The sequence below is a fragment of the Callospermophilus lateralis genome, chromosome 11 (genome assembly GCF_048772815.1).
Source record: "Callospermophilus lateralis isolate mCalLat2 chromosome 11, mCalLat2.hap1, whole genome shotgun sequence".
In the NCBI taxonomy this organism is placed as follows: domain Eukaryota; kingdom Metazoa; phylum Chordata; class Mammalia; order Rodentia; family Sciuridae; genus Callospermophilus; species Callospermophilus lateralis.
The window spans coordinates 1,229,000-1,243,229 of record NC_135315.1 but is presented as its reverse complement, the minus strand read 5'-3'; the positions used below and the strand labels follow the sequence as shown (position 1 = coordinate 1,243,229).

Below are 14,230 nucleotides of genomic sequence, written 5' to 3'. Positions count from 1 at the left end.
CTCGTGAGGCGGGGCTGTAAGGAGAGCGGAAGTGGCTTCACTCGTTAAGTGCCAGGAGCGGCGATGGAGGGAGCTGAACGCCGTGCCGCGGCTTTAGCGGGGTCGGCGAGGTTTGGCGGTCGAGGGCGGCCGCAGACGCGACAGCGCGGGCAGCAGCAGCAGCGCTCGGCCTTGCGGCCGGGGCAGCGTGGGTGGGTGCCGAGTCGCGGGAGGGGACCCAGTCAGCGAGCTTTCACGCGCGCCCCCTGGCGGCCGGGCCGGGGTCCTTGGTGCCGGCTTGGCTCCGAGAACGCCCGTCGGATGAGTGGGCGTGAGTGCCTGGCTTCGCCCGGGCCTCGTTCCTGCTCCGAGCCCGGCTGTGGGCCTTACCGGCCCTTGCAGCGCCTTCCGCACCGGACAGCCTCGGCGGGGGTGGGAGCGTGGGCTCTCTCCCGGTGGCCGGGCCACTCCTTCCACAGGCCCGGCCTCCCTTTCTTTGGTTCTGCTTAGGCTGCTCTTGGTGCGGGTCTCACCCCCGAATTCTCCTTCCCAGCAAAGGAGAGAAGGTGGTAAATTGCAAGCCCAAGAACCAGGATGAACAGGAAATCCCTTTCCGGCTCCGAGAGATTATGAGGAGCCGACAGGAGATGAAAAACCCTCTCAGCAACAAGAAGAGGAGAAAAGAGGGTATGTACAGGCCCCTGCTGGGTGGCGACAAGCTTTAGGTCTGAGGTCGCCCAGCTGTCCCAAGTAGGTGTGAGCCTTGCAATCAGGAAATTCACCCAGACGCGGTGTTCTGGGCGCAGGGCCTGGGCAGGAGGACCGAGCAAAGGCCAGTGTTGCAGGAACCAAAGCTGTGTTGGTGGTAGTGTGGCTCCAGAAGAAGCTTGAGAGGATCCGGGGCGGGTTCAGGGAACCTCAAGAGCCATGGGAGTGTGTGTTATTTTTCTTCCTAAAAGTGATGGAGATCTATCAGAGAGTTTTAAGCTGCAATAACCGGTGAGATTTTCTTTCTTTCTTTCTTTCCTTTGGTACTGGGAGTTGAAATCAGGGACACTCAACCACTGAGCCACATTCCCAGTCCTTTTGTATTTTATATACAGACAGGTTCTCGCTGAGTTGCTTAGGGCCTTGCTAAGTTGCTGAGGCTGACTTTAAACTCGGGGTCCTCCTGTCTCAGGCTCTCCAGCAGTTGGGATTACAGGAATGCACGGGAGCCCGGCTGTATCTTATGTATATACATATTTGTTTTCCCAGACACAGGACTGATTTTTACATAGTGCTGTTTTAGAATTTGTATGTAAACTTTGGACTTTTCACCACAGGATGGTGAAATTAAAAGTTAGGAAAGGGGGGCAGGTAGAGGAAATACTGGCCCAAATGGAGGATGACAGTTGCTTTTGTAGTGCTGGGAACCACCCCAGGGTCTCATGGTAGGCAAGTGCTCTACCATTGAGCTACATCCCCAGCCCAGGATGGCACATTTTGGACTGTGCTGCACTACATTGATCCAGGACCTTGCATATTCTAGGCAAGCACCTTACCACTGAGCTATGTCCCCAGTCTTTTTTGTATTTTGTTTGAGACATGATATTGCTAAGTCACCAAGGCAGGCCTTGAATTTGTGATCCTTCTACCTTAGCTTCTTCAGTAGCTGGGATTACAGGTGTGCACACTGAACCTAGCTGTTAGATTATTTTTAATATGAAACTCAGGCCAAATGTATACACCTGTAATCCCAGCTATTCGGGAAGCTGAGACAGAAGGATCATGGGTTTGAAGCCACCCCAAGCAACACAGCAAAATGTGTCTCAAAAAAAAAAAAAATAGGGAATAGTGCTGGGGATGTATTTAAGATATAGCTCAGTGGTAGAACAATGCAATTACAAGGCCCTGGGTTTTATCCCTAGCACCACACAACAAACAAGCATAAATTTATAAATTAAAGCTGGTATTATAGGTTACCAATAGCACATTTGCTGAGCATGTGTAAGACCCTGTGCTGTGAAAGCAAATATTCATGTACAAGTTTCTTGTTATGCACATAATATATATGCATACTCACACCACACAGTAAAGTCAAACAGCTCTGCAAGAGGTTTGAGTGAAGTGTGGCCTTGGCTCCCCTTGAAGGGAACCACTGTTCATTTTCTGTATAACCCCTGGAAACATATATCCATCTATTCACACATCTTTGCCTTCATGCTGTACATTTTATGGCCCACACTCATTTACAAAGGATTGTATGTATCTCTCTGCATCCCTGCACATAGCTCTCCTGGACTTGTTTCAGGGTAGTTCCTTCAACCAGACAGCTTTGAGTGGATGTAGAAGTTGTCTCTGACTTTCTTCACCTGTGCTGTGGTGGGGTCTGACCTGTACCAGCAGGCCATGGGGTTGCATTCCTATGGATGGCCAAGCTGGGCATTTTAGGTCTTTGACTGTTTTCCCTTCCTGTGACCTTGGAAGATGAAGTGAGTCTGACCCTCATGCCATGCTCCTCTGGTGTCTCCCTTTGTCCTCAGCTCAGGTGGCCTTCAGGAGGACTTTAGAGAAGGAAGCAAGGGGAAAGGAACCAGATATTGTGGTCCCCAAGTTCAAGCAGAGGAAGGGGGAGTCTGATGGGGCTTATATCCAGCGCATGGAGCAGGAGGCCCAGCATGTGATGTTCCTCAGTAAGAATCAGGCCAGCCGTCATCCAGAAGTGCAGGTGGCTTCCAAGAAGGAGAAGTCTGATCGGAAGAAATCGTGAGTTAAGGGACGGTGGGGTCAGGGTCACCTGGAGGCACCAGGGAGGCGGGGCTATAGGTTCCAACAATTGTTCTGCAGTGACAGCGCTTCATTGCCAAGGTCAGCCCCTCCCCACCTGACCATGATTTCAGGTGTTAAAGCCCTGGTCATAGCAATTTCTTAACCTGGGGGAGAGGACTCTGGACTCTAAGATCTTTGCTTTATCTTTACCTTTCTCTGGAAAAGCATCAGAGGGTCCAATAGCCAGGCTAGGTCCAGGGCCAGCTCCCCCACCCCACGCCTGCCTGTGAGAGGTGTCACCATAGCTTTTCCAAATGAATCAACTCCAGCTTTTGTTGAAGTTAAGAAAATATTTCTGCAGCTGCCTATTTTCCCTCTTTGCTGGTTCGAGGAGGACCACCTTTGTTTTTGGCTGGTCTTAAACTTGTGAGCCCAAGGGCTCCTCCTGCCTCGCCTTCTGAGTAGCTGGGACTGAGCAGGGCGTGCACCACCATATCCAGCAAGTCACATCTGTTTGAGTCTTCTCCAAAAGCTACAAAGGGTAGTTAGATTGTTTCTGGTTTTGTAGAGTTTTTCTGCTTCTGAATTCTCATGATTCTTGTAATCACTTTAGCCAAAAAAAATTATATCACAGAAAAAAGCCCAGATATAGCCTGAAGCTTCAGTGATCTACACAACTGTTCTGAAGCCGTAAATTCAGGGTCACGATGAGGTGCTTTGTCTGATGTTGCCACTTTCCTGTCTTTTGGTCCTAACAGCATAGCTGACACTCAGGGCAGCGTGGTTCTCTTCAGAGCTGCTGTCCTGTGCATTGTAGGGTGTTCAGCAGTGTCCCTACCCTCACCCCCAAACAATATGACAATCCATAATGTCTGCAGACATGGTCAAGATTCCTTGTGGCTGAGAACCACTGTTGAAATCCCTGAGAGGCCTGGTGGGTGCAAAACAGGCTCTGTGGATTGGAGGCGAGGAGGGGAATGGGAGCGAGGAGTGGCCATCTGGGGTTAGGTCTCAGCTCTGCCACCAGGCACCCCCCTCAAGGACAGGGTGCCCTCTGTATTCTCAGGCAGACTGAGAGGTTAGGAACTCTGCAGCATCCTGCTTTCTTCCCAGTTTCCAGAGACGACGACTGGACAAAGCCCGGCAGAAGAAGGAGGCAAGGGCAGCAGATAGGCTAGAGCAGGAGCTGCTGCAAGGTATCGCTTCCCAAGTGGCCATGTCCACGGTGCTCCCAACAGGGTGGGCCGGGGCCTGCTCTTTGCACCAGCCCTCTTGGTGGGCCCATGCTCTCCTGCGGGGTTCACAGCCAGGGAGCGGGCCAGTGAACAAGCCCATGTTCTGTGTCCTGGCCTGTAGGATAGGGCAGGGCACAAAGGCTGTGGTGGTTGTGTGGGCAGCAGGCCTTTGTCCACTCTGCTTCTGCAGATACGGTAAAGTTTGGAGAGGTCGTCTTGCAGCCCCCAGAGCTGACTGCCAAGCCCAGGAGGAGTGAAACCAGAGACCAGGTATGGGGGACCAGGTACACAGAGAGGAGGAGTTGCTGGGTTTGCCTAAGGGCTTCCCAGGAACGAGAGCCAGGACCTGTGGGTGCTGGCTGATGGGGGGCCTCATTCAGGACTCTATATCGGGATTGGAGCTGTTGGACCAGGTGTGGCCTTTGCCATCTCCTGAACCTGCACCTCAGCCTTCCTTCTCTTCCTCAGCCTGCCCAGAAGTCACTGATGCTGAGGAAGCTTTTGATCCCCAGCAATGTGTCCCAGCCCCTGACCATCTCGCTGGCCCGGCAACGAATCATGCAGGAGGAGCGGGATCGGGCTGTGCAGGCCTACAGAGCTCTGAAGCAGCAGCAGCAAAAGCAGAGCACATTGCCTCCAAAGCTGCCTAGCCACACCCAGAGGATACTTGGGGCACAGCCATGATGGAGAGATCCAGAGCCTATGTGAACCCTGAAAGCTGCCTTGCGGGTGCTGCACCTAGGCAGAGGCAGGCCACACAGACGGATTTCTCTGGACAGGCCTGCACGTTGGCTGGCCTTGCAGGAGAGTCTCTAGGTCTTTTCTTGTTCTTCCCCCTAAGGACTTTCAGTATTGACCACCAGTGGGGTGATCACAGGATTGACCCCTAGATTGGCGCTGATACCTGGTTGAGACCCAGCCAGTGAGCCAGGTCTCATTGTGCTCCTGAGCCTAGCTTCATTCTGAAATACAAAAGTCCAGACTGAGATGACCCAGGGCCACTTAAGGGTGGGCCCAATCCCATGACCTGACTCTAAACACCTGTTACTCATTGAAACTGCTGATTCAGGTCAGCTCAGAGTTTAGAGGCTCTGGTGGATTCATCAGCACAACACAGTCAGGGGCCAGCCTGAGCAAGTAGCAGGCAGACCCTGGGGCAGGGCTGACGGGCAGCGCCTAGACCAGCTTACAGGGTCTGTAGGGATCAGGACCCCAGCCCACTTAATGCTCCTCACAGAGGTGGGGGAGCCCCAGCTCAGCTATGGTTTGGAGACAGATGACTGTCCCTGTGCCAGGAGAGTGGGAGCATGTTTCTGAGCCACATAATAGGTCTTTGGGAAATGGGGTTGGCCTCGAGAGAGGGCCCAGACTCTGATTAGAGAGCAGGACTGGTGAGAGCTCCCATGTGGAGCAGGATCTTGCCAGGTTTGAATCTCCTGCTGGCATCCAAGGAGGGAACACCTGTCTGTCGGCTACGGATGGTATGTATTGGGAGAGACTTAAAACCCAAGTCTGGACTGAGGGTGTGGCTCAGAGACAGAGTGCTTGCCTAGCACATGTGAGGCCCTGGGTTCCTTCCTAGCACCTTGTGGCACCCTGTTGGGAAGTGAGCAGTCCTTCCCAGCTGCACACCTCCCTGTCTGCCCCTGGAGAAGTGGTTCAGAGAGCTCAGCAGAGGCCGTGTTGGCCCAGGAGAACTTGAGAAGTGGTTTGGTTATGTGTTGCTCTTCCCCAGCTTGCATTTTCCAGAATGAAGTTTATTTGTATTAAAGTTTTATTTTCTTGGAAATTGGGCTATTGCCTTCTTGAGTGGTTTTGCCATCTTGTGACAACTCACTGGTGTCCCCATACCATGTAAGGGTGATTAGGAGTGGGTGGCTGTGTTTGGAGACACACCTGGCAGCACTGATGGCCTGGGGCAGTCCAGAGAAGCACAAGTCAGACTGTTTGCCACTGGATTTCCTAGTTTGCATCAGGACGCTAGTGCCAGGCACAGTCCTGTTGAAGACCCAGGCTTCCGAGTCTACGGGAAGCAGTGTGACCTTCCGCCTAATGTATGTGATGGGCCCTCTGTAGCCACTGTCTTGGATTAGGCACTCTATCTTCTCTCTGCTTCCTTAAGCCTTCCTCTCTCAGAGACCTTAACAGAATCTTGCTCCCCACACCTAGGCCAGGCTGGGCCAGGCTGTCTGGGGGCTGGCTCTCTGCCCAGTGTCTGGTGGATTTTCTGCTCTCCTTGCTTTCTGTGCAGCAGTTGGCACTGCTTGCCTGTATCAGCCCTGGGGCCTGGTCTTTGCCTGAGTACTCCTGTTGGCAGCCTGGTGGTGGCATTGCCACTTTTGGGGTACGGTACTGGGATTGATCCTAGGGATTCTCTACCACTGAGCTGTATCCCCAGGCCTTTAAAAAAAAAAAAAAGTTTTATTTTAAGACATGGTCTCAGTTGCCCAAGCCAGCCCTGAACTTGAGATCCTCCTGCCTGAGTTCCCGAGTCTCTGGGATCATGCCCTGTGCAGCATCCCTTGATCCCTTGGGGGCTGTTTGTACTGGCTTGTTGGTTGCCCCACGGTTTCCACGTGGAAATCCAGGGTCTGGAGGGAGTGGGAAATGCAGGGTACCCATGGAGTCTCCCAGCCCCTCACTGTGTCCTCACTGAAAGTTGGAGCACCTTGAACCTCCCCTGGCTGCAGACACAGGCAGAGGACCCCTTTTCTTGCTATCTCCAGGATGAGCTGCAGCACTGAGTTCCCCCAAATGTGCTTTGGACAGATCACCCTGGTGTTCAGTGCTGCTTTGACTTCTCAACCAGTGCCATCTTGGGAAGTCCCCTTTGGGGCTTCCTCTAGTGCAGGACAAAATCACAGCTGTTCCGGTTCTGGGTCTTACGTGACGCTTGAACCCTCCCCTCTGCTGGCCCCTTCCTCCTGGCATCCAAGAGGCGCACTTCTGTTCCAGTGCCTGTGGAGGGGCTGTGTGGGGCCTCCCACCCACGGCCAGATGCAGCCAAGTCTGAATTCCTGTCCTTAACCCTGGCAGAGAGGAGTCCCCTGAATGTGTGCAAAGCCTGGGTAGGGGACAAAAGCAGACACCAGAGGGGCGGCCGTGGTCCTCCAGAAGCACAGCTCAGACTGCGCAGTGCAGGGAGCTCATCTCGCCACCTTCCTTTTCCAACTTGCCCTTCTCTCCCAGCATCTCGGGAGCGAGGGCTGGACATACGTCAGTCCAGGGCAGACGTTCCACTGAAGAGGTGAAGGTCAGAGAGAAGCTTCTGAGGCCACCTACCTCCCACAGGTTGGGTTGGTCTCTCTGTGTGAAGGGAAAACCTGAATTTGGTTCAGCACCCAGGCCTCCCAGTACCCTGTTTAAAAACTCACGTGGCGCTGTTTTCTCCACACTGATTCCCTCCAGCAGTCAATTCTGTCAGAAATGTCTTGAAGTCAATGCTGTGTCCAGCAATCATGCCATCCTTTGCTGAGTACTGAGGACCCACAGCTGTCCTTTGTGGTGCGGTCCTCAATGGTTGGGGGGCAGCTTGAGCCATCGGAATGTGCACTGCTGTGACACTCGAGGTGCCTGCACCCACAACGGCTTGAGACCAGAGACCCTCAAGCCCCAGGGCAAGAACCCTTCCTATGGAGAACAGCTAGGGTGAATCCTCTCCATCCTCACCCACCTCACAGGACCCCCAGTGAACAACTTTGGGAGCTAATGGTTTTGTAAATCTGGCCACTGTTCATAGACACCTCTTTCATTCCCAAGGTCTGTAGAGGAGCAGGTATCAGTTTGACACCATGGCAGGAGGATACAAGTTTGAGGCCAGCCTTGGAACTTAGCAAGACCCTGTGGTGGTTTTGTTTTTTTTTTTTTTTTTAGTTGTAGATGGACACAATATCTTAATTTTATTTATTTTTTATGTGTTGCTGAGGCGCAAACCTAGTGCTTCACACATGCTAGGCAAGCACTCTATCACTAAGCCATAACCCCAGCCCCAAGACCCTGTCTTAGTGTTTTTTTGTTTTGTTTTGTTTTGATTTGATTTGATTTCTGTGTCTGTGGTGCTGGAGATTGAACCCAGGGCCTTGTGCATGTGAGGCAAGCATTCTATCAACCGAGCTATATCCCCAGCCCTGTCTTAATGTTTTTCTAAAAGGGCTGGGCTGGGGCTCAATCCCCAAGGCAGGGGTATGTGCTGGGTGGGAGAAGGAAGTTCACTGCCAAAAGTAGCCTGACCCACTAGTCAGGTTTGGTCCCCACGCCCTGAGTCTCTTCTCTGTAGTACCATCCCCAGCAATCTGTGGGAGGTAGGAAAGGAAGGTCACTCGCTACTTGTCAGCACTGAGGCCTGAAGCCCTGGCTCACCTGGACTTCTCACACTGGCCTCTGAGTGGAGATGAGGGCGTGCCTGCCTGGGAGGTCTCAAGTTAATGAAAACGTGGAGGGTGGGGCTTCAGAGCTGAACCGGAGTGCTTGTAGGAGGCCAGTGGGACTTGGCAGGTCCAAGAGGTGCTGGCCAGCCAAAGCAGTGGCAGGAAGAAGCAAAGCAGGGGCTGCCAGGAGTGCAGAGCCAGTAGGAGCAGCAGCTGTGGGGAACTGGCTAGAAATTGCTCACACGAGGGCACATCCCAGTCCCCGAGGGACAAGTTCTGGGGGTGGGGCCAGTCATTTTTCCTTTATGTTTTTGAGACAGAAACTTGCTTTGTTGTTCCAGTGGTCTAGAACTCTAGGGCTGCAATCATCCTGTCTAGCCTCCACAACAGCTGGGGTTAAGGGGATGTGCCACCATGCCTGCCTGCTTCCTGGAGGCTTTGCGTGCATAGGAGGGTAGGCAGTGATCTCTTCAGCCAGCTCTGGAGGAGGTGCTGGCACACACCTGGGGCCGAGCCCACAAAGCTACAATGGGCCCCCCAAAGGGCCTGGTGGGACCCCCCACATTCAGCAGTTCACTGTCACCCTCTGTGAGCTAAACAGTGGGTGGCTCATTTCTTTTTTTTTTTTTTTTAGAGAATTTTTTAATATTTATCTTTTAGTTTTCGGCGGACACAACATCTTTATTTGTATGTGGTGCTGAGGGTCGAACCCGGCGCCACACGCATGCCAGGCGAGCGCTACCGCTACCACTTGAGCCACATCCCCAGCCCTGGGTGGCTCATTCTTAATAGAGAGCAACCAGCACCTCCATCAGGTTTCAAGGACACACCTTTGACCCACCATGATGATGAACTGTGGCCTCAGTGCCTGCACTGTCCCTTTGACAGGATAAAACAGGAGAGTGGGGAGTACAGGCTCCTTCCAAGCTGGAAACGCCTCTAAGTAACCTGCCCTGGTTCTGCTACAGCATCCACGAAATCAATTCTGACCCTAACAATGACTGCTGCAGTGCTAGGCCCTGTGGAGTGGGGCTCTGCTGTCGCGTTTCACGACTGCACACTCAGGTCGCTCCAGGGAACTGGGCTGCACCACATAACCACAGAGACAGAAATACCTTTTTCTTTGGGTCCTGTGACAGCTTCTCTGACCTTAGGGGTCTGTGGAAAGACAGAGAGAGCAGGGGCGGGGGCGGGGGAGAGCGAGAGTGTGCCAGAGCAGGTAGAAGGAGCACTTACTGAACCCTTTTATTGGGAAGAAGCCATTCAAATGAGGCAAGGGCTAGGATTCCAAGGGAACTGGTGAGTGTAGCTCAACCCCTCTGGGTGCTGCCTACTCCCAGGGCCACTCCCGGGGCCACACTTCATTATCTGAGCCAGGGAAAAGACCGAATCCCCAGTCATGGCACTACCCCGCCAGACTGCTGTGATCACGACTTAATTTGGCGTAAATTTGGAGTGGCTCCCCACACTTGGCCAGCCTGAAACTCAGCACTAGCCAGGAGCACAGGCTGCTGAATCACAGGACGCCTCTTCTGCCTGAGGAGCTCTTCAGCAACGGCCCTCCTGCCCAGCCAAAGGAGCATCCTCTGACTTAAGGGACTACAGATTAAAACCAGAGGTGCTCCACCAGAGATACACCCTCAGCCCCTTTGAGAATTCTGACACAGGGTTTCGCTAAGTTGCCCAGGCTGGCCTCAAACCTGCTATCCCCTACCTCACCCTCCAAATAGCTGGGATTGCAGGCGTGCATCACCACACATTTAAGAAACACCACACATTTAAAGAAGCATTTAAGATGATGTGTCAATGTGAGCAAGATATGAAGCAGGAGCTTCAAGCTTGGTGACCTGGAGGCTTCACACCACCCATCTGAGTAACAGGTACCGACCTGGCCTCTGGCCCACATTCTCATGCTCTATGGCAGAAATGAGGCAAAAGCCCTACTTCTTTTCAGTGATACCTCACAACTCAGGCCACGGTCATCTGCTCAGAAGATTCTTATACTGGTGGGGGGATGTAGAGTGGCGGCAGTTTCACTGCCGTCTACCAACAGGTGGGCTGGTTGATTCTGGCCAAGGTGACAGTCCCCCTATGCTAGACCATTAGCTGCAGAGCACATAGGTCCTGTGGGGACTATTCATGAGCTCCTTGGCCGACCTCCTGGCCCCAGCCTATTTCTGAAATGCTGCTGCAAAACCCATGTTGAGCCTAAGTGAGAGCTATGGGTTGGTACCGTGAGGGTCTGGAAGGACTGAGGGGCCTCTGGCCACAGGGGCTGCCTGGGGGAGGCCAGAACTCACCACTAGTGCTCCCACTACATCAGGGATCCTCACACCCTCAGCTAAAGAATGGAAAAATTTCACTTTGAAGAGATTCCTCTAAAACTTGGTGATTTTAACTAGGCTTTGCCTAAGTCCTGTGAACCTGAGGGACCTCTGAGAGCCCAACTTGGACTCCATTAGTTTTTGATGCTATAAGGAAATACCTCAGGCAGACTACTTAAGAGGTTCATTCATAAAACTGTTCTGGAGATTTTAAGGGCACAATACTGGCACCAGCTCAGTATGGTGAGGTCCTCTGGGAAGTGTCACATGGCAGATAAAAATGTAGCTATCTTCTGCCAGGACCTGCCATCATGGCCCACAGCATGAGAACCCAAAGTATGGCCCTGAATACTTTAAGGACCAGATCTCACCAAGTTGCTGAGGTTGGTCTCAAATTTGTGATCCTCTTGCCTCTGCCTTCTGAGTCACTGAGATTACCATACCTGGCTCATAGCCCTTCATTTGAATAGTGATCTCTCTCCAACAGAGTGAACAACTGGAATTGTGCAGAGGCTGAGGCCCCCATCTGTTCCCAGGGCTTTACCAAGGAGGAGACACCGGGTCCCTGGGTTCCTTCTGTGGCTACAGGGGCTTGAAGAATTAGCAGACAGAGCCATTTTTATAAAGCTCACAACCTCACTCAGAATGAGTTTTATTCAATTATTGTAGGTAGAGTGGTGGACCCTAAAGGTATGGCCAGGTCATAGACCCAGAACAAGCAAACATGACCTTATTTGGAAAAAGGTTCTTTGCAGGTGGCTTATGTATCATCCCAGATTTCCAATTACAGACATCGTAAAGAAGAGAGAACACTGACCCAGGAGAGGAAGACAGAGGGGGAGTCCACAACCAACTCACAGAAGGCCAAGGACTGCAGCAGTACTAGAGAAAAGAGGAAAGGAATGGACACTGCCCTCAGCACTTCAGAAGGAACCAACCCAGTTGACACCTTTACGTTGGACTTGTGGCCTCCGAACTGTGAGAACGAATTTCTATGGCTTAAGCTCCCCCAGTTGGTAGTCATTTGTTTTAAGAAGCCTCAGCACACACGGACACACCAATCAGCACAGTAAGCATTCTCCCACAAGCTGGCTCGGCTGAGGTGACAGGCCCCAGCAGGACACCAAGACCCCAGGCCTCCATCCCCTCCTTGCCTCCAGCACAGGAAAGAACCTATGCATGCTCTGGGCCCCTCAGAGCAATAGCCACTTGCTGAACAAAAGAACCAAGTTCGTTTCTGACTTGGGCTCACTTCATCCACCATGCCGTGCGGTCTTAAGGGACACGGTCGGGGGTGAGAAACTAGAAGCCTGGAGCTTCTACTGCAAACAAGAGTCTAGGTCTCAGTGGCACTATGCAGTCCAAATACCCTGGGGCAAGCAGATTTCCTGGTGGCAGGAAAATGTGTCACAGCACCATCCAGGACAGCAGCAGGGCAATCCTCTTCTCCCAGCCGTGGACACAGTCTTTTCTTCCAGTCGTCAAGAGCTTCTAGTTTTGTGTGCCTCAGCTGACCCACTGCTGCATCTCCACACAGAGCCCTATCCTGCGAGGCTCCTTGTTGAACCCATAAGAACATTCCAGTGGAGGCCCAACAATGCCATCCTCTGCCTCCGGCACAATTCTCCACCCTGTGGTCACCTGCTGCTTCGGTGCTCATCCTGGAGCCAGTGCAACACCTTGGCCAACCCAGTGCCTTTCCGGGCGCTGATTTCCAACGTGGTAATGTTCTGCTTGGCACAAGCAATGATGTCTGGGAGCCTGATTAATGACTTAATCTCCTCAATGGTCATGTAACAGGGAAGGTCGCTGTAGTTAAAGAATTGCCTTGTTAGAATGGTGGCTGCCAAAAACCTGCCTGTCCCCCAGGTGCACCTCTTCACCAACAAACATGCACTAAGGCAGCTCCTCTATGGGACCCGCACCATGTTCCCTCTCAGCAAGTAAACCCGTACATCTTATTGAAGAGTATCAGGACTGATGCTTCTGCAAGTTGTTCTGAAGAAAGGAGACCCAAGAGCTGTACACAGGATGCAGAGAGTTGGGTGGGATTGGAAGCATCCATCATGAACTGGGGAAGAAGAAAAGCATCAATCACACCCTGCTTTGAAGACATTTGTGGCCATACCTCCTCATCTGGGAATTATAGGCATACATAGAGCACCACCACTTTTCTCCCCAGTACTGGGGATTGGTCCCAGGGCCTCAACTGTGCTAGGCAAGTGCTCTACCACTGTGCCACATCCCGTCCACCACAGTGGCTTTTAAACAGAGGGCTTTGGGAATAGGCAGAAGCAGAGGCAAATGAGCTGTAAGACAGATAACTGGATGTCATTCATTTCTGTTTTTGTCTACATGGAAATCTGTATTGATGGGGTCATCAGTTCCCTATCCTAGAATTTAGGGCACAGGCCTTATCAGGATGGGACCAACCAGAGAAGTGTAGAAATCAGACATAAATGTAGAACACAGCCAGGGACAGCAAAGAGAATAGACTCGGCCTCAGCAAGCCCATCCTGTGCTCTAATGTCAGTTTTGGGGCACAAACACCAGAGAGAAGATTGGTGCCCTGCTTCCTTGACTAGCACAGCCGCCTAAGAACCCAAATCCTATTCCATGCCAAGTGGGGTCAGGGACCAGAGGGCTCTAAAGAAGTTTAAAGCATGCTGACCCACCAGCAGTGAATGGCAGTTTCCGTAGTAGCTGGACCAGATGGGGCCCATGCACCCCCCAAGCTCCCGGATGGTAATCTTTCTCGGGGCCACGATGTCAGTAAGGTTGGTACCCACCTGTAGGAAAAACCATCACACACAGTAATGCAGGCGCCGTCCTGCGTGAAACCCCGATAGCAGTGCGCCAGCTTTACCCGCAGGCTCGAGGCAGAGCCAGCCACCAAACTGGGAGAAGGCGCTTCTGAGGACCCAGAGCCCACAAGGGGGGTCCGCGCAGGTGGCGATGGTGACAGTGGTCCCTCCGGACGGGGCAGGAAACGTGCCCGCCCCAAGGAGGGCCCCGACAGGCTCCGCTCATCTTGTGGGGAATCCCGAAGGCTGTCGCCAACACCGACCGCGGCTTCACTCTGCGGGGCCCGTGGGCTTCGTCAGTCGCAAAGGTGAGCGGCTTCAGTCCCTCCTGCGGCGGCAGACACCTACCGTGGGCAGCGTCGGCGGGGGCTCCCCCAGGTCGCCCTCCCAGTCGCGGGAGCTCAGCTGTGCGTGTGGTCAAGGAGAGGGCGGCGCAAGGCGGGGTCCCGGCTCCGGGCTACGCGAAGCCCCCGCCCACCCCACGGCGCGGAAGGATATTCAGCAGGCGTTTCACCAGCAGCGTCTTCCCGACGCCCGCGGCCCCCAGCAGCAGACACATCCAGACCCTGCGCCAGGCAACCGCGGCTCCGCACCGGACGACGCCGGGCCCGCCTCCGCCCCGCTCCCATTGGATAGGCCTTGCCTGCGGGCTGATCATTGGTTCTCGGGTTCGCTGCCGCCGCCGCCGCGAACGCGGCCCAATCAGCGCCCAGCGTCCGCGGCCCCCGGAAGGTCTTGCCTCCTCACGGCTCCCGGGAGCGTGCGGCGAC

The 14,230-nt window shown here is 53.4% G+C and overlaps 2 protein-coding genes across 4 annotated transcripts; one reads left to right on the top strand and one right to left on the bottom strand.

Moving 5' to 3' along the window:
• Positions 1-29: 29 nt before the first annotated feature.
• On the top strand, positions 30-5,709 carry Ccdc137 (coiled-coil domain containing 137). The gene is made up of 6 exons (XM_077110500.1): positions 30-191; positions 533-666; positions 2,505-2,727; positions 3,844-3,926; positions 4,156-4,235; positions 4,434-5,709. The coding sequence occupies exons 1-6, from the start codon at positions 64-66 to the stop codon at positions 4,647-4,649; spliced, it is 864 nt and encodes a 287-aa protein (XP_076966615.1). The 5' UTR covers positions 30-63; the 3' UTR covers positions 4,650-5,709.
• Positions 5,710-11,289: 5,580 nt separating this feature from the next.
• On the bottom strand, positions 11,290-14,203 carry Arl16 (ARF like GTPase 16). 3 transcript variants are annotated; one of them, XM_077110524.1, is made up of 5 exons: positions 13,959-14,203; positions 13,809-13,867; positions 13,332-13,445; positions 12,612-12,727; positions 11,290-12,465 (listed from the first exon to the last, which is right to left on the bottom strand). In XM_077110524.1, the coding sequence occupies exons 1-5, from the start codon at positions 14,116-14,118 to the stop codon at positions 12,294-12,296; spliced, it is 621 nt and encodes a 206-aa protein (XP_076966639.1). In that variant the 5' UTR covers positions 14,119-14,203; the 3' UTR covers positions 11,290-12,293. The 3 variants fall into 3 exon arrangements, with proteins under 3 accessions (XP_076966639.1, XP_076966640.1, XP_076966641.1); XM_077110525.1 differs by having other exon boundaries at positions 13,523-14,051; XM_077110526.1 differs by having other exon boundaries at positions 13,724-14,051.
• Positions 14,204-14,230: the final 27 nt, after the last annotated feature.

What these genes read in the sequence shown, in the direction of transcription:
- Ccdc137 (XM_077110500.1), top strand. Translation starts at nt 64, where the DNA reads ATGGAGGGAGCTGAACGCCGTGCCGCGGCTTTAGCGGGGTCGGCGAGG. An exon ending in TTGCGGCCGGGGCAGCGTGG is followed by an intron (nt 192 to 532) that starts GTGGGTGCCGAG and finishes TCTCCTTCCCAG; the next exon opens with CAAAGGAGAGAAGGTGGTAA. An exon ending in AGAGCAGGAGCTGCTGCAAG is followed by an intron (nt 3,927 to 4,155) that starts GTATCGCTTCCC and finishes CTGCTTCTGCAG; the next exon opens with ATACGGTAAAGTTTGGAGAG.
- Arl16 (XM_077110524.1), bottom strand. Translation starts at nt 14,118, where the DNA reads ATGATCAGCCCGCAGGCAAGGCCTATCCAATGGGAGCGGGGCGGAGGC. An exon ending in GAAACTGCCATTCACTGCTG is followed by an intron (nt 12,728 to 13,331) that starts GTGGGTCAGCAT and finishes CTTCTTCCCCAG; the next exon opens with TTCATGATGGATGCTTCCAA. An exon ending in CTGATACTCTTCAATAAGAT is followed by an intron (nt 12,466 to 12,611) that starts GTACGGGTTTAC and finishes CTTTAACTACAG; the next exon opens with CGACCTTCCCTGTTACATGA.